At 38.9% G+C, this 18,167-nt stretch overlaps 1 protein-coding gene across 1 annotated transcript in view; it reads left to right on the forward strand.

The window, feature by feature from the left end:
* MYO5C (myosin VC) overlaps window positions 1-18,167 on the forward strand; it is a 151,464-nt gene that overhangs the window by 53,333 nt on the left and 79,964 nt on the right. The window contains exons 9-12 of the mRNA XM_036736356.1: window positions 7,425-7,531; window positions 10,022-10,287; window positions 14,955-15,036; window positions 15,992-16,132. Of these exons, the coding sequence (XP_036592251.1) occupies window positions 7,425-7,531; window positions 10,022-10,287; window positions 14,955-15,036; window positions 15,992-16,132 (596 nt within the window). The remainder of the gene's footprint in view (window positions 1-7,424; window positions 7,532-10,021; window positions 10,288-14,954; window positions 15,037-15,991; window positions 16,133-18,167) is intronic.

Below are 18,167 nucleotides of genomic sequence, written 5' to 3' on the forward strand. Positions count from 1 at the left end.
GTACAAGGGAGAAGTAAGATAAGTACAGTGAAAAGGTCCAAGCAACAAACTTAGAACTTTGAGTAGGGGGAAATCATTTTCACTGAGGAGGGGTATGTGGGTAGATTAAGTCAGAGTCCATGGGACAGAGGTAGAGTCTAAGTTGGGTCTTGAGGAAGTCAGTGACTACATTTTATAGATATGGAGACCAGAATCCATTCCAAACATAGTTGGGCAAAGACATGAAGAGGGCAAGGGAAGGAAAAGGGACACAATTATCTCATTTAGGTTAGGATTTAAAAGATGTAAGATGGGGATGGACAAGTAGAAATCAAATTGTAGAAAACCTTAATGTCAGAGTCAAGAGTTTATACTGTGCTTAGTAGGCAATGGTGAACCACTGGAGGTTTTAGAGCAGAGGAGTCACATGATCATCATGGATCATTATGATTATTTGGGCAGTGATATGGAAGATGGCTGGGAAAAGAAACAGCCTAGGGGTAGGAAACCTAGGTAGAAATCAGTTACAGGAGTCTTGGTAACAATTCAGTTCAGTTGAACAAATATTTCGTAGATGATTGCCTAGCCACTGACTAGTATTTGAAAGACTGTGGAAATTGGAAGAGATGCTTTAGGAGTGGAGACAGGCAGATGTCTACACACACACATACACACATATGTACATTTATATACATATATTTTAAAGGGAGGGAATGAACAGAATATACATTATATAGATCAGTGAGGTTGGTTTAGATTTCTTACAAAGTCCTAGAACAGATCATTAAAGAGGTGATTAGTGATCTGGAAAAGGAAGCAATAATTACAATGAACATGGTTTCCTCTAAACATGTCATGCCAGACTAACCTTATTTCCTTTTTTCACAGGATTATTAAAGTAATAGATAAGGGTAATTCTATATGTATGACTTACCAAGATTTTAGCAAAATATTTGATAAGGTAACACATATCATTCTTATGGAAAAGGCAGAAAAAGATTTGACAATGATACAACTGAATGGATTCAAACTGGCTCTTAATGAATTTCTTGATCATTATTTTATCAAGTGCAAATTTCAAAGTTTTGCTGGAGTACATATGTAGAAACTAAATGGTCTGCCTCTATCCAGGCAGCCATCTTGGCTAGGTAGGAGTCAATCATTGGTGATGTTGGAGAGAACAAATTCAGCTGAAAGATGAGGTCAGAAGCCAGGTTGCAGAGTGTTTAGAAGAAAACGAGAGGAGAGGAAGTGGAGACCCAGAATATATATGGCTTACTCAAGGAGTTTAGTCACAGAGGGGAGGAATGCTACAGAACAACAGCCAGTAGGGATGGTCAGATCAAGTGAGGATTTTTTAAGGATGAGAGAGACGTGGGCTTGTTAGTAGGCAACAGGGAAGGAACTAGGGAAAGATTGAAGATAAGAGTTGAGATGATAGTGCGAGCCGTTTACTGGAGAAGGTAGAAAATTATGGGATCGAGGATGCCTTTAGAGAGGCTTTCCTTGGCAAGGCTTCATCTCAGCCCGGAGTCAAGGAGGTGATAGTAGAGGAATGTGTCTGAATGATGTAAGATGAGGAGGAGGGAAGAAATGATAGCTTTGAGCAAATAATCTCAATTTTGGGGGGCAAAATACAAAGGAGTCCTAGTAGATATTCTTTTTGCTTACAGGTTGGACTAGAGGCTGCCAAGTCCCTTCTGACACTAAAATTCTGTGATTTTGTTCCTATGTTTTCTCCCTGCTCTTCCCTGTTACCTCTTGCATGTTGGAATGTGCTATGTACATCTACTATATAAAATTCCTCATCAACAGCAAACTTTTGGACATGTTATAGTTTCACAACTACCCTTCTGACTCCACAGAAACCATACTTTTTCAGGCTGTTAATAACCTCTTTTTTCACATATGGTACTTTATAGTTTTTTTAATTCTGTATTTAACTATTACCAAATAGGGTGAACATTCCACATATAGACTATAACAGAAAGAGTATCTTGTGTGAAGCTGCAAATCTGTAATGTGGACAGCTTGCTTTTCTTATTTTAAGCATATAATAAATTTAACTTGTTATTTTTAAGGTTGTCTTGCTTTTCTGTGTTCCCTACTGACCTTTTTTCTATTCCGTTTTCTTTCTATTTTTAAATACTTCCATGATTCTTTTCTTACTTTTTTTTTTCATTTTGGTGACCTCTCTCCCCAAACCCTCCCTCCCCTGCCAATTGAAAGAAAAATAAAATCCTTGTATCAGATATGCAGTCAAGCAAAACAAATCCCCGTGTCAGCCACGTCCAAAAATGTATGTCTTATTGTGCACTTTCAGTTCATCAGGAGGCAGGTGCATATTTCAACACTGGTACTTAGCAATTGTGGTTGCTCTTAGCACTGTCAGAGTTCCTGAGTCTTTCAAAGTTGTTTTCCTTATGTTTTGGAAAGTATTGTAGAACTTGTTCTGGTTCTGCTCACTTCACTCTCTCTAAGCTTATATATCTTTTCCAATTTGTCCATAATCATCCTTTTATCATTTCTTATTAATATGTCATACCTGTCTAACATTCCTTATCTGATAGATACCCCTTTAGTTTCTTTTTTTTGACACCACTAAAAGAGCTGCCATAAATATGTTTCTAAATACAGATTCTTTCTGTCTTCTTAAAAAACAGACTTTATAATGATGTCTTTTGTTTTGACATCACGGTGTTTAAAGAAATCCTTTGGTTAATCGCCTAGCAATTATTAATGCCTATGTGCTTGGCACTGTGCTAAATGCTGGAGATACAAAGAAAGGCAAAAGATAGTCCTTGCCCTTGAAGAGATGACAGTCTAAGGGAAGAGACAGCATGGAATGAACAAAGACGAGTTCAAAGCAAGTAAAGAGGTCCTCCCAATTTTCCCACTAGACCTTATTTCTTTGTGGTAGCATTCATTCCTTCCAACTCTATCAAAACAGGAAAGAATAAGCTATCATCCTTCATATTTTGACTGATATTCACTCACACCAATGTATTACCTCTTCCAGATCTTTACATTTGAAAGACCTTTATCTTTAATTCTCTAAGGAAATATTGCCTCCTAATTAAGGATGTGTGGAGTTTTTTGAGGGAAAGGGAGAACCAAGAAGCCTTCTTAAGCTAGGGTCTATGGACAACAAAGGAGTCTGTGCACTTGGATAAGAAGAAATATATATGCCTCTATTTGCATTAATGTAACCGAAATTTAACATTTCTTTCAATTGTTTAAAAATCTTATTCTGGGAAAACTAAGTGCTTGTTGACTTACCAACTAAATAGAGACTAACAAAGATCAAATCACTATTTGATAATTATTTCACTTAATAAATCAACCAATAAAACATTTCAAACATCTACTAAGCACCCAAGAGTGCTACGAGATTCAAAGCGATACAAAGAAAAAAGTAAAACAGCCCTGCCTTCATGGAGTTTATGTTCTGATGGGGGCAGGAGAAACAACACACAACATGTATGCATAGATGTATACAAGACACCTACAAGACAATAAGTAGTTTTTGCTGTGACCCTGGGCAGATAGTTTAACTTCTCAGTTTCCCAGGTAATCCTTGAAGACCATATGGTACAGAACCATTCCTGATCTGCATTGGCAGAGAGTTTGATCCATACCAGAATTTCTGGATCTCAGGACCCCTTTTCATTCTTAAAAATTATTGAGGATTCCCATTTCATGTTATCATGAGTAGCATTTTCCAAAAGAAAAATAATATCTGTTTTTGTTTAATAGCAGATAATTGTATTTTCATATTTGCTTCTGCATTCAATTTGTTGTGATATATTGTTTTTGGTTGAAGTATATGAAGAAAATCTGGCCTCATACAGATGTAGCTGGGAAAGGGAGGAGTATATTAATAAGGTAAATGTCTTAATATAGTTTTGACCTCACAGACCAACCAGAAGGATCTTGGGGACTGCCAGGGATCTGTGAGCCACACACTGAGAACTGTTGGTGTATCACAATTTAATTGCAAGAACATATTTTTTAAAAAAGTGTATTATTTCCTGATGATTGCTTTGTTCACTCACTGATTGCTGCAGCTTGATAGTAAATGGGTTTGCCTGTTGGTGTGATTGATGTCATCTGTCTCCAGGCTTATTTCCACCTACTGGTTAAAATCTTCCTTTTCTTTAGCTTTCTATCTCTGCTCAAGGGATGCTTCCTTTCATTGACATTGTAATCAACCTGGAGAAAGCAGAGTGAGCAGGACTCTGATAAAAATCTGATGCTCTTTGTAGGCCTCCTGTCTAGCTGGCTTCACGTTTCTTTTCATCCCTTCATTGATAATTGTCACTGATAACACCCCTTTTTCTTGAGGAAGAAGACTCTGGATTTTAGGGTTTAAGTTACTCTATTATAATGTGATTCCTTGGTTCCCAGGGTGGCTTGGATTCGGGTCAAATCAACCCTGCTTTTCACAAACTCTCTTTTTCAAGCTAATGACACCTAACTGAGGAATTAAGATCTTTCTTTTACACTACAGAAGCATTATTTAGAATTTGTTGGTCTTGGGGTTTTTTTGTTTTGTTTTGCTTTGTTTTTGCAAACAAAACTACCCATCTAACTGCATATCATAAACAGGCACTCTATCTATGCTCTATTTTGTCTGGGTTTATTTGTAACAATCTGGGGAGGTGGGTTGGAATTGTGTAACTGAGGAAATTGAGAAGCACAAAGACTTATTTGGCCATGAGTCAGACTGCATGGTAGTGGTAGAGCAGGAAAAAGGGTTCCCAGCCTTGAATTTCCAGCTTATTGTCCATCTCTTGAGTCACACTGAATGCCATTTATTGTGTTAACAAATTTGGAGTTTATTTTGGTCACTAAAATGCCAATTGTTCTCATGAAGACTTGGTACTCAACTAAAAGGGGACAATGGAAGGGGACGAGTCACACTTAGTAAGCAGCGACTATGTGCCAGTCATCATGCTAAGTGCTTTACAAATATCTTCTCACTTTGTCCTTGTAGCAACCCACGGAGTTAGGTGCATAAAATCATCCCCATTTTACAGCTGAGAAAACCGAGGCAGACAGAGATTAAGTGACTTGCCCAGGGTCACAGAGCTAGTAAGTATCTGAGACCAGATTTGAATTTAGTTCTTTCTGATTCCAGGCCCGGCACTCTGTCCGCTGTATCACTGGGCTGCCTCTAAAACAGTAATTGACTGGACTTCATTAGAAATAAAGTCCTACTTTCAATAGATGCCCCTTCTCATCAGTGCAGATATTCCTTCAAGTGTTATAAATCATAACCCATATATGTCTTGATATCTTATGTGATTGTTGTCTATGTCTTCTCATAAATCCCCTAGAGAATCTAACTAGTCCTTTGGATACCTTCCTCTGGGACTGCTGTCATTTCATGAATACTCTCAGCATGGTAAATTGACTCGTTGCTGTTGCTGTATGATTGCCCCCCTTCCTTTTCTAATCATATGTTTCCTCTATGATATCCCTTATCCTGCTTCTTGGGTCTGACACATTGGTAATATGCTTATGCCCACTTAGACCCACTATTCATCTTGCCATTTCCACTTGGGGCACCTTGTGGGTGACTCAAAAGAGATTGTCCCAATAGTTCACATCAAAAAAAGCCAGGATTAAAAAATTCCTGTCCAGTAAGATGGGCAGCCCATCGAATCTATCAGTATAGCCCTGAAGATGGACAATGAAGTGGACTCAGATTTGAATAGGGGGAAGAGAAAACAGGTAGAATTGCATTTGGTAAACTGCAGTACTTTCAGTGATCCTAACTTGCCTCCTCACACAGATGTACAAATCTCTTTTTGACATTAATACTCACTTGATGATGCTGTTACTGTAAAGCATGGGATGCCACACTCTTCAAAGATATATGAATATACATATTTAATATGTATATACTTTTAAAGTCTTAGTACAGCTTTAGGCCTTAATAAGTTTTTATGCATTTCTTTAAATACATAATGCTATGTTATATTAAGGCATGTCATATGTATATATATATGTGAACAAAACAAAAATTAAAGTAGCTCAAAAGAAATGCAAGATGTGCAAATCTAGAGATCCCACTCCAAATGTTCACATGGACTATTTGTGCCCAGCTGGTGGTAGAGCTCATGTTGGTCTGATCACCCTAAATGGGGTCACAGAGAGTTGGACATGACTGAAATGACTGCACAACAACAAAAAGTGCAAACCTTATAGATGGGGACCCAGTGACCGTCTGAAAGAATGCTCATCATCTGAGGACCAGCCTAGCTCAGTTTGGAAAAGCTCTCATCACCAGCACACACACATACACACATACACATTTGACCACAGCAGTTCATGAAAGCATCTCCTAAGACTTGGAGAGGATGTGATGTGTCAGTAGAGCGAGCAAGGACACCTGAGAAATCATGGATCCTTGAGGCATTTAAATGATATAGTAAGAACACTGAGCCATTGGCATCCATTTTACTGTAGCATGTGAGCTCTCATCTGACTCTCCCCATCTTCAGGTTCTGCTTGGGCGAGACCATCGTCCATTTCAGTGTGGTTCAGGAGTCTTAACTGTTTGTTAGAAGTGCTATATGATGTTTTTGATGGTAATTTACTTTTTCTTTCATTTTCAGTTGGGAGGGGGAAAGGATAAGGGGAAGGGAAAGAAGGTAGCTTTTTGCTGATTTCAAAAAACAAAATACGATCTTTTAAAAATGTTCATGCATAACCTATGTCAAATTGCTTATCTCAGGGAGTGGGGACGGAAGGAGAGAATTTGGAACTCAAAATTTTAACAAAGGAATATTAAAAATTGTTTTTATATGCAATTAGGAAAAAAATAAAATATAATTTTTCTTAATGTGCTATGTGATTTATGCTCTTTGTTGGAGTTCACTTCTGTGGGTGCTCCTGGAAAGTACAGATAACAATCTGGATGAGCCTAGCTGTTTCTGTGTTATTGTAATCTGTACTGCTTAGACAAGGACTGACTGTACTGCCCCTGGGAATGTCTGACCTCTCTCTGAAGCCAGTAATCCTTCCCTGATGATTATCCAGGGGGCTGAGAATAAGAGCTTGACATGGTAACTTATTTCCAACTGTCCCAGCTTCATTTCTGTGTCACATGTTATCTGGCACAGAAAAATGGGTCTGTTTTCATTCTTTTTCACCTATGCAATATGGCACGCTTCCCCACAATTGATCTGGCTTATGGAACCCTAACTAGAGAAAACAATGAACCAGATTTGCTTCCTGGGCCCAAGTTACTTTTGGAGTGTTCCATTTGGATCAGTCATACTCCATCACTGGTGTTGTTGGAATGTCCTGAAAGAGTTCATTCTTTCCTCTCCCTTCTTCCCCCCAACCCATTTGGGGTCTTCCTTACTTCTAGTAATGACTTAAGTGCTGAAGGGAAGAGAACTCAGTATTTCTGATTTTTTATTCTTTTTTTTCAGGTCTGAAGGAGGATTTTCAAATGGATGTGTTTAGGATCCTGGCTGCCATCCTTCATCTTGGCAATGTGGAGGTCACAGCCGTGAGCAATGAGAGGTCCTCAGTCAGTGTGAGAAATTTGTTTGTTAAAGAGTAGCATATTGGCCTTTCTTCTTCTGCTGTGTGTATGCCGAACCCCGTTAGTAAATAGCTTTTATGTTTGCTCCATTTTCAGTGCTTCTTTGAAGAAATCAGAAGTTGATCCTGTTTAAGAGAGTGGTTTAACAGGAATTAGGCAGTAGAAAAGACAGAAAACCCCATTTGCTAATACGGTCAGCTTGGTGGTTCAACGGATAGAGCACCGGGCTTGGAATCAGAAATACTCATCTCTATGAGTTCAAATCCTGTGTGTGACCCTGGGCAAGTCACTAACCCTGTTTACCTCAGTCTCTCATCTGTAAAATGAGCTGGAGAAGGAAATGGCAGGGAAACCCCAAATAAAGTTATGAAGAGTTGGAAACAACTGAAATGACTCAAGAACAAAATTTGCTAATATTCTTAGTCTATTACTTAGCTGGATTGGTGGCAGTAACAGCCAAAGGAAAAGTCATTTCTGTGGACTAGAAAATACCAATGCCACCTTGCCCTCTACCCCAACAAACATCAGCAGGCATCAATTACTTGTACCATAAATACCCATCAACTGTTCACATTTAGGTAGCAACAGAGGCTTTTTTCTTTATCCAAACAAATGAATGCATAAATCTCTCATACGGGTGTAATAATGTCTCTGCAAATATAATACCTGGCAAGTGTATTGAAGCCAGGAACTGTTTTTTTTTTCATTGTACCCCCAGCACCTGGCACAGTGCCTTAGTCATAGTAAGTACTCACATGCTTGTTGAGCTGAATCAAATTGAACTGAAGGTGGGTCCACTTATCTTTGGACCCTTTTCAATGCCAACTGCCCTGTGGCAGTTAAGTGGTTCATTGGATGGAGTGCTGGGCCTGGAGTCAGAAAGACAAGTTCAAATCCAGCCTCAGACACTAGCTGTGTGACACTAGGCAAGTCACTTAACCTCCATCTGCCTCAATATCTTCATTTGTAAGATGAGGATAACGATAGCAAGCCTTCCCCTACAGGGTTGTTCTGAAGATAAAATGAGATAGTTGTAAAATGCATTGTAAGCCTTAAGGCACTATATAAACGCCAACTCTTCATGATGAAGATGAACTTACTACCCTGAGGCAAGGCTTAGCATAATTTCTTGAGTTTTTCCTTTCAGCACAACTACATTTGTCTCTTTGCAACTTCTCTCCATTACTTCTAGTTCTGTCTTCTGGGGTCAAATAAAGTCTATTCCCTCATTTAATTTACACAACAACCTTTCAGATACTTAGAGAAACTTATTATGGCCTTACCTAAGTCTTCTTTTTCTTCATACAAAACTTCTCTAAGTTCCTTCAGTTCATCCTCATATAACATGATTTCAAGACTCTTCACCATTCTGGATGAGAGAGAATTTTTCTTTTGCACAGTCACATAGCTAATAAGTATCTGAGGCTTGATTTGAGCTCAGGTCTTCCTGATTCCAGGTCCAGTGCTCTATTCCTTGTATAAGCTAGCCACCACTAGAAGTCTTCAAGCAATGGTTGGATAACTGCCTGTTGGAAATGTGATATAGAGATTTCTTGTTCTGCTATGAATTGAGACTAAATGGTCTCTGAGCCCATGACTAGATACCCTTAGAGGTCCCATGACCAAATACCCTTAGAAGTTCCTTTCAGCTAGAAGATTCCATGATTCTGCAATTTGTATACTCCACAGTGCCTTGCACATAATTGTTGCTCAGTAATATTTGTTGACTGAATGACCACTCCAAGGCTAGATTGGTGAGTCTCCAACTAACCAGGAGTGAGCAAACAACTCAGGCTAGCCATCAGGGAAAGCAGGAAGCTGAGGGGTCAGGTGTAAGGGGAATACTGCAGCAGAAAAGGACTAAACCTACAGCTGGGAATTGTCTACTAGCTAGAGTGGACTATTGTGGCAGTATTCTCAAGACCTTTAGGGAGACTATACTAAAAAATATTTCTCTGTCTTTAACCACTGATTAAATTATTTGGCTGTAAACAAAAGAGCTTACTTGCTAGCGGTGCTAGGACTCAGAATGCCATTCTCCAAGGTTACTTAATCATTTCCACATATCCTTATCTTTTTGGTCACCTCAGTAGTGTATGAAGTACTCTGAGAGTAGCATTTCAACTTCTCATTCCTCCTTCTCATTCCAGAACCTCCCTCATGACATCATGTCATCCTCAAGTCCTTCTTTTTTCCCTTTGTAAATTTTCTTGCCAGTCTTGTCCCTTCTTTCCTTGGCTGATTAGTAGACAAATAATTAAGGCAAGATAGAAATGAGAGAAGAGGAAGTAATGTAATGGGGAAAGGAAAAAAGATTGGAATATGGGCTCAGGTATGGGTTAGACCAGCTGATGTGTGGGGGCTCTTCTAACCACAATTCCCTGTGTGTTGGGACAGCAATGAAACAGGTAGCCATGTCAAGGGAATATTTTCATTTTCATTTTCAGACTGGTTCATATGATTTTATTTTTCCTTTTACAGGATGATGACAGACATCTGAATATATTTTGTGAACTCCTAGATGTAGACACTAGCAGTGTTGCTCAGTGGCTATGTAACCGCAAAATCATCACCACCTCAGAGACTGTGATAAAACCCATGACCAGACTTCAATCTCTAAATGCCAGGGATGCCCTGGCCAAAAAGATCTATTCTCACCTGTTTGACTTCATTGTGGAAAGGATTAACAGAGCATTGCAGTTTTCTGGCAAGAAACATACTTTCATTGGGGTTTTGGACATATATGGGTAAGATAATTCCCAGTGATCCAAATCTTCCTGTCTTAAGGATCTGGGTGGCTATTTATTTTGGAGAACTTCTCTTTGTTTTCTTTTCATTAATATAAAGATTACAGGATCATGGAATTAGTACCAGAAGTTTATCTAGTCCAGCAGTTCCCAAACTATTTGATTTCAGGACTCCTTTGCACTCTTAAAAAGTATTGAGGATCCCCAAAGAGTTTTTTGTTTATGTGGGTTCAATCTCCTGATATTTACTGTATTAGAAGCTAAAACATCTTGGTATTATTGTGCAAATAGTTTTGACTTTGTAGACCCCATCAAAAGGTCTCAGGGACCATCAGGGGTCCCTGGACCATGCTTTGGGAACCTCTGATCTAGTCCAAATGCATTTGACGGATGAGGTAACTGAGTAACATAGTGGTTTATTTGCCCACAGTCACATAGTAAGGAGTAGGGTTGCTAGCCCAGGTTCTCTAACTCCAAACACAATGCTTTCTTTCCACTGTATCATGCTGCTTGTTTATACATGTGTGTTTGTACAATGTAGTTTGCTATGTAAGAGGAAACTTTCTCATGCCTGGATCCTGCTTAGTTGTGTAACAAAAAGTATTCTTCATTGTTGGCTTTCTTTAGGACAGACTATTGGGCTGCTGCCAAGGCAGACAGTTAAATCTTCCAGAGACTGGGGATCATGTGTTTGGATTGTGATTTTTCCACCTCTTTCCCTCAACCCAGTTTTGCAAATCACGTGTCTGATTTTTGGCCAGAGTATGCTGGCTTAATTCCGGACAAGAGCAAAAACAAAGGCAGAGAGAGTACAGGAGCCTGTTTCTTCTAATGTGTCATTAGACTTGAACCTTTGAAAATCTAGCCCCATTAGTTTTCTTTTTGTTTTTCTTTTTCCCCAATGGGGAGTGAGTGGGAAAGAGGGGACTTAGAGATAATGTAGCAGAAACAAAAAAAGAAAGCAAGAAAGTTAAGGGGCAGGCAGGATCGTTGAGGCAACTTTTTTTTCCTAATGGAGAAAAAAAGAAGGAAGATAAAAAAAAAAAGCCAGACAAGGAAGATAGCTTTGAAAGCTGTACATCGATCTTGTTATATACTTAAAAAGAAAAGCAAGCTATACATATTGGAGACCTACAGATGGAGGTACAATCTTCTTTTTCTGTTCTTCTCTGTGTTTGCAGAATCACATTCTATTTGGTGTTTAAAGTCAGAATAAAAATAAAACAAAAAAAATCTAGCCATATCTGCCCATCCTCTTCCTGAAGCAAATTCTGATTTATTTTTAATGAATGATGGCACGGACTGTATCCATCAAGGTTATTGAAGATTATTGCACATGAATTGCTGCCCTAGAGCAAAGTATGAACTGTCAGGAATCCACAAAAAGTTGTTCCCTGTCTTTTTCCACCTTCCATGCAAATAGAATGAGTTAGCTTTCAAACAGTCATGTGTTTTCCTCAAAGCAGATCTATCGGGTGGGGAAGGGATAAGAAGGGAGCCAGCCACAGGTAGTATTATTGTGAAGATTCTGTTGGTCACACATTCAGTCCTGTACTCTTTTTCCAGCCTTCATAACCAGCTTTTCCTTAATATTTCTTTGGATACTAATTAATTCAAGATCATACTTTAAGGTAGATTTCTGAGTTTTGGATAAATGTTGATTCATATTTAAAATAAAGAACTCTAGATGTTAGTTCAACATAAACAGCCCTATAACTTAAATTATTTAGGCAACAAACATTTATTAAGTGCCTACTATGTGCCAGACCCTGTGTGTGTGTGTGTGCGTGTGTGTTGGGGGTGGGGGGTTGAGGTTACAGAAACAAAACCAGAACTGATCCTGTCCCCAAGCACTACATTTTATCAGCAAAAGTAGTAATGTTTACACAAGGGATAGAGAATTGATACAGACTGAACCTGGGATTTCTTTGATATAGTGAATTCCTAGGTAAAGAAAATCCATTAGGAATCTTGGTTATTAGAAGGATGTCCTCGATAGAATTAGAAACATATTGAAGAGTAAATTTTTTTAAAATGAGAGCAAAATAGTCTTGTGTACAAATTTAGCTAAATGAGATTACCAGAACAAATTCCTACGATGCTAAGTCTATGCAAATTATCCTCAGATTTTAGTTTTACCCTTGATTTCATGTAGCCCTACTATGTACCTGACTATACAAGCTCTTCAAAATATGGGAGAAACGAACTCAGCCTTTAAGGCAAGGGAGCCTCAAAAAAGCCATTATGTAGTTATGTGACTTTGGGGAAGTCATCCCACTCTCTGGGCCTCAGTATTTTCATCTGATAATGGGAAGGTTGGACTAACTGAGCACTGTGGTCTCTTCTAGTCATGAAGTTCTAAGAGTATAAATTAGGATCGGTTACGGTGGAAACTGAAGACCATCACTTGCAAGACCTTTGAATGAGGAGTAATAGATGTGGAAACTTCTTGAAGAAGATAAAGTGTTATATGAATTGTATTATATAATATGTAGATTTGTGTGTTTATAATTGTTTTATGTGTAGTTGTAATCTTTTACGATTTATACATACACAAGGTATTCCAAAAGTCTTAGGGCAGTTTTAGGTTATTAAGGCTTGAAACTGCTTTAGGACTTTTGGGACACCCTGTATAGTTAGGATTTAAACCAACTATGATCTCACACTGAGGCCTCTTATGTGGGAGTGAAGGAGTTGAGAAATGCTTGCCGATATTGAGCCCTCTGCCTACCCAGAGAACTCTGGAAAGTCTTGTCAAATGACTCACTGGCATTCTCTGGTTACCTGTGAGTCTGAGAAGTATGAATAGATCTTGATGGATATTCTTCTAGATTCTAGCCATCAGACAGTGTCCTGGTTTCTGTTGTTGTTGGGGGTCACCTAAGGGGTGCAATGGATAAATCACCGGCCCTGGAGTCAGGAAGACGTGAGTTCAGATCCAGCCTCAGACATTTACTAGCTGTGTGACCCTGGGCAAGTCACTTACTCCTGTTTGCCTCAATTTCCTCATTTGTAAAATGAACTGGAGAAGGAAATGGCAAACCACTCTATTATCTTTGCCCAGAAAACCCCAAATGGTGTCATGGAGACTCAACAACAACAACCCTGAATAGTTAGGGTTAAAACCAGCTATTGTCTCACGCTGAGGCCCCCTATGTGAAGGCAAAGGATTTGAAAAATACTTTCTGATATTGAGCCCTCTGCTCACCTAGAGAACTCTGGACAGTACTGTCAAATGGCTCACTGGTATTCTCTGGATACCAGTGAGTATGAGGAGCACGAATTGATCTTGATGGATATTCTTCTAGTTTCCAGCCATAAGACAGTGTTCTGGGTCCCAGTACCTATTACAAAATAGATGTTTAATGAACACTTATTACAACGGATATGCCTTGGCTTCTCACCTGTGTCAGTCCCTGAAGCACATCTGGACACAAGTGTGGAGGTGAACCACAGAAGCTCTAGATGCTTTTGTTTTTCTAGTCCAAAGTCTGGACAATTCTTGACAAGTTCTGGAATTCAGTTCAGTATCCTTAGCTCTCCAAGGAATTCCACCAAGCTAGGGACAGATCCAGGCCAAACTACCACACCCCATTCTCCTTTACAAAGTGGGTCAGAACACTTAGAGACACCATGAAATCAATTCAGCCATCCCAGAATTCTACCAGATTTAGTTCCAAACCAGATTGGGCCCCCCATTCTAGACATATCCCCCCAGGGCAACTTCAAGCTCCTCCCAATCAGCATGTATCAAACTTAAAGCATCTGCCCTATTTGATTTTTAAATGAATTGGAGCAGAGAGGGAGCTGCCTCTCCAACAATACCATTTAAATCTGTCGTCGAGTTATTTAAAATTTCACTTGCCGTAAGTGCTGGAGAAACATACATTTAATAATGGGAACATTGAGCCATATTTTAATTCTCTCTGTCTCACTCTTATGCCTCAACAACATGCAGCTAGATGGCACAAGAGGCAGGTAGGGAGCGCAGTGAATAGGGTTCTAGACTTGGAGAACACCTAATCTCAAATCCTACCTCAGATACTGATCACTTGTGTGACTCTGGGCTTACCTCTAATAGCTTCAACTTCTTCATCTGTAAAGTGGGAATATTAGTAGCACCTGCCTCTCTGGGTTGATGTGAGGACCAAATGAGATAACTTATGTAAAGGGCTTTGCAAACCTTAAAATGCTGGGTGAATTCTAGCTGTCATCATCATTATCAGCAGCATAGGGGGTCAGTAGCAGTAGCAGCATAGGATGAAGATGATCCTGGGTTCCTAAAATCTATGATATAGCCTAGTCTCTAGCATGTTCTGCTATGCTGAAAAACCTTCATGGTCTGTCCCAGTGATAGACTGTGACTGCTTTCTGAGAACCAACCCAGCTAAGAACAGAAAGACTCAAAACCAGTCAAGTCACCATTAACCAGGTGATGAAGTCATCATGTATGGCAACCCATGGTGGATAACAAGAGTCTTAATTGTTTAAGTTCAGAGCATATATTTGAGGAGCCAGTCTTCCTCCTTGCAGTCCCAGCTGGGGAAAAATTATGAATAATTTTTATTCATAATTAAATAATTATGACAAATAACAATAAAAATAATTTCTATTTATCTATATATAGGTATACATTGTATAATCTTATTACTTAAAATCTGTTTCAGTTTTGAAACCTTTGATGTGAACAGCTTTGAACAGTTTTGCATCAATTATGCTAATGAAAAACTGCAGCAACAATTTAACCTGGTATGTAACTTTTTTTTATCTTCATAAACCAGAGTCTCAGTCCTGTGCATGTTTATGGAAGGGGAAAGGTATATACAATAAAGAGATGAAGCTCACAAATTCTCCCAGGATTCCCCAGGAGTCTTCTCAGCTGTCCAACAAATTTCCCCTCAGGTTAATTTATCTTTCTCCTACTGAGTGGCCATATGCTGAGGTACTGTGCCACCTTATGGCCACGTCTGGGAACTGACGTTCCCATTGTCTTGGAAGAAAGCTTGATTAAAAACCCCACCCTAGAGAATTTGGGCAGTGCTGTCAATCCTGATCCTGCCCACTGTCACCACCCAGGAGTGAAGGGGGTGCACAGGTATTTGCCACCAACATCCCCCCCACACACACATAGGAAGGTCTCTTGGAAAGGGACTGTACTCTATTGGAGAAGAGAAAGAAGAGTTAGCTAGGTTCAATTATAAAAGATGTCCTTTGTTGTACCCATCCTAAGCCAGAAAGGGCAAATCCAGCTTGCATAGTTGAATTTTATGCCTATGTTACTACTGTTGCCAAAGTAATTGTTTTTAATTCTCTATTATGTCTGCTAATTGAAGAAGAGAGAGAGGAAGAAGGGGCATGACTACAGATAACCCAAAACAAAGACTCTTTTTTGGTCCTTGATGCCAGTCAGGAAGCACGTTGAATAGGCACAATGATCCTGGGTTCAAAATAAGTTAATGAGGACCTCTGGGACAACAGGAGATGAGGAACCATTCATACTATGAGGGAAAATGACTATAACATATATTGGACCATCTGTGAAATGGTTAATTGTGTTGAGAGATTTCTTTGTGTTATAAACTCTTCTTTTTCAATACAAATAACTGATTGTTTGTCTTTTCCCTCATGTTTATACTTTTTCTCTGAAAGTTTATTTAACCTCTGTGATGTGTTTTTCTTTCTCTGTCAACATGTGGATTGTCAGCATGTGTTCAAACTTGAACAAGAAGAATACATGAAGGAAGGCATTCCTTGGACTTTGATCGACTTTTATGACAATCAACCTGTTATTGATTTGATTGAAGCCAAAATGGGCATTTTGGAGCTACTAGATGAAGAGTGCTTGGTAATCATTTTTCTTAATTCATCCTTTGCATTCCTAACAGTAACAAGTCTTTTTGCAAGGTAGATTTTTGAAACAGGAATTTGAAACCCATATCTTAGAATCTTTTAAAAACAGAGAGAGAAAGAGAGCGGGTGGAGGAAGGTAGAGACACAGAGACCAGAAGAGATAGAAAAGGGGAGGGAGGGAGGGAGAAAGGGAGAGAGAGAAGGGGAGAGGGAGGGGGGAGAGGAGAAAGAGAGAATAGAGAGAATAGTCATGAAATTTAGAGTTGGAAGGGACCATAAAGATCATCAACTCACTTCACTTTTTCTTTCAAAATTGATAATGGATTTTTATGTGAAAAAAATCAGAATAGAAAACAACGTAAAGCAATAGTGAGGAAAGTCATAGAGAAGTATATACTAGCAAAAAGACATGGGGAGACATTTTAGATATGAGGAAACTGCCCACGATCACACAAGTAGTAAGTAGCAGAGCAGGATTTGAATTCAGGTCTTCAGATCCCAAGCCCAATGCTCTTTGTACTGCATCATGCCACCTCTTCTTTCCTCTCAGGCTAAGACTTTTATGCCTTTTGCCCAAATATGGGTTTTTGCTATGAGGGAAGGGAAGATATATTTCTAAACCTTTAAGTTTATGCACCTTTTCCAAATTCATTTTGTTTATTTAGGCCAAGTAATCTTGAGTATCATCTATCTTGATTTCTCTAAAGAAAGAAACTTGAAATTCCTTATACTTAATTTCAAAATATTGATACCTTCTATTTTCACATTACAAGCCATTTGTGGAAACATACTCCCTTCCCTCACTAACAACAACCCCTACTTGGATTGAATCTTTCTTTGTGTGGGAAAAAAGACAACCAGTTAAGAAAAAATCCCTGTCAGTGACACTGTCTGGCAATTTATATAGCATTCTGCTATGTGGAAGGAAGTATATTTCATTTTTTATTCTCTGAGACTGCAATTGATTTTTGACTTAGAGTCTGATTTTCTTTTAAAAAATCTTTTCATTTACTTTGTTTTAGTCACTGTCTATTTTGTTCTTATGGTTCTGCTTGTCTCTCATCATTTCACACAAATTTTGCCATGTTCATGGGATGTTTTATCAAAATTCTGCTTATCTCATCATTTCATACAAAATTTCCCATGTTTCTATGAATTCTTTACATTCTCCATTTTTACCAAACAATAATATTCCATTACCTTCATATATCACAGTTTTTTTTATTTATTCTCCAATTGATAAACACCTTCTTTTGCCATACATACACATACACACATGTATATACACACACATACCATAACAAGTCATGCTATATTTTGATGTACATCAGACCTCCGTTTTCTGTCTTTGATCTCCTGGGAGCCCATGTCCAGTATTGGGCCATACACTGATTTTTTTGTAGTTGAAGGCAGTCAAAGGACAGGAACTTTCTCACAGTCAAAGTGGGTTGTGAATGAGTGTACTTCATAAATGAGTGTGGCTTTCTGAGTTAGGAATCTGGAAGAAGCTAATGTAAAGATCTGCCTAAAGAAAGGCCAGAAACTTGAAGGATCAAGAATCAGTTGCTGGAGGTAGGGGATGCTGAGCTAAGGAATCAGGAAGGAACCACAGACCAGAAGTTCTGTGCTGGTACCAGGATTGGAAGAGTTTAAGGACAAAGCAAAGAGGTCTAGGGATCAGGCAGGAGTCTGATGCTAGAAGAACAGAGAGAGGGTTTGAGCTCTGGACGTGGGATAACCTGTAGATTTTAATATTGAACCTTACGGCCAGAGACCATTTTGTTTTTGTTTCCTCAACACCTAGCATAATGTCTGGTACTTAGTAGGCCCTCAATAAATGCCTCTTCCATTAAACTGGATAATCTTTTTGGAACATTTGTATTCCCTGTGTATAAGAAGCTCCTTGGTGCTAAGGTTTAAGAGAGGTTATCTGAGTAAAGATTGCGCACAGCCACAGGTTCTTAACCTGAGATCCACAGGTCTATGGATAGATTTCAGGAGTTCCTTGACCATACTCTAACTAAAACTTA

This window comes from Trichosurus vulpecula, chromosome 8 (genome assembly GCF_011100635.1).
Source record: "Trichosurus vulpecula isolate mTriVul1 chromosome 8, mTriVul1.pri, whole genome shotgun sequence".
Taxonomy (NCBI): Eukaryota; Metazoa; Chordata; class Mammalia; order Diprotodontia; family Phalangeridae; genus Trichosurus; species Trichosurus vulpecula.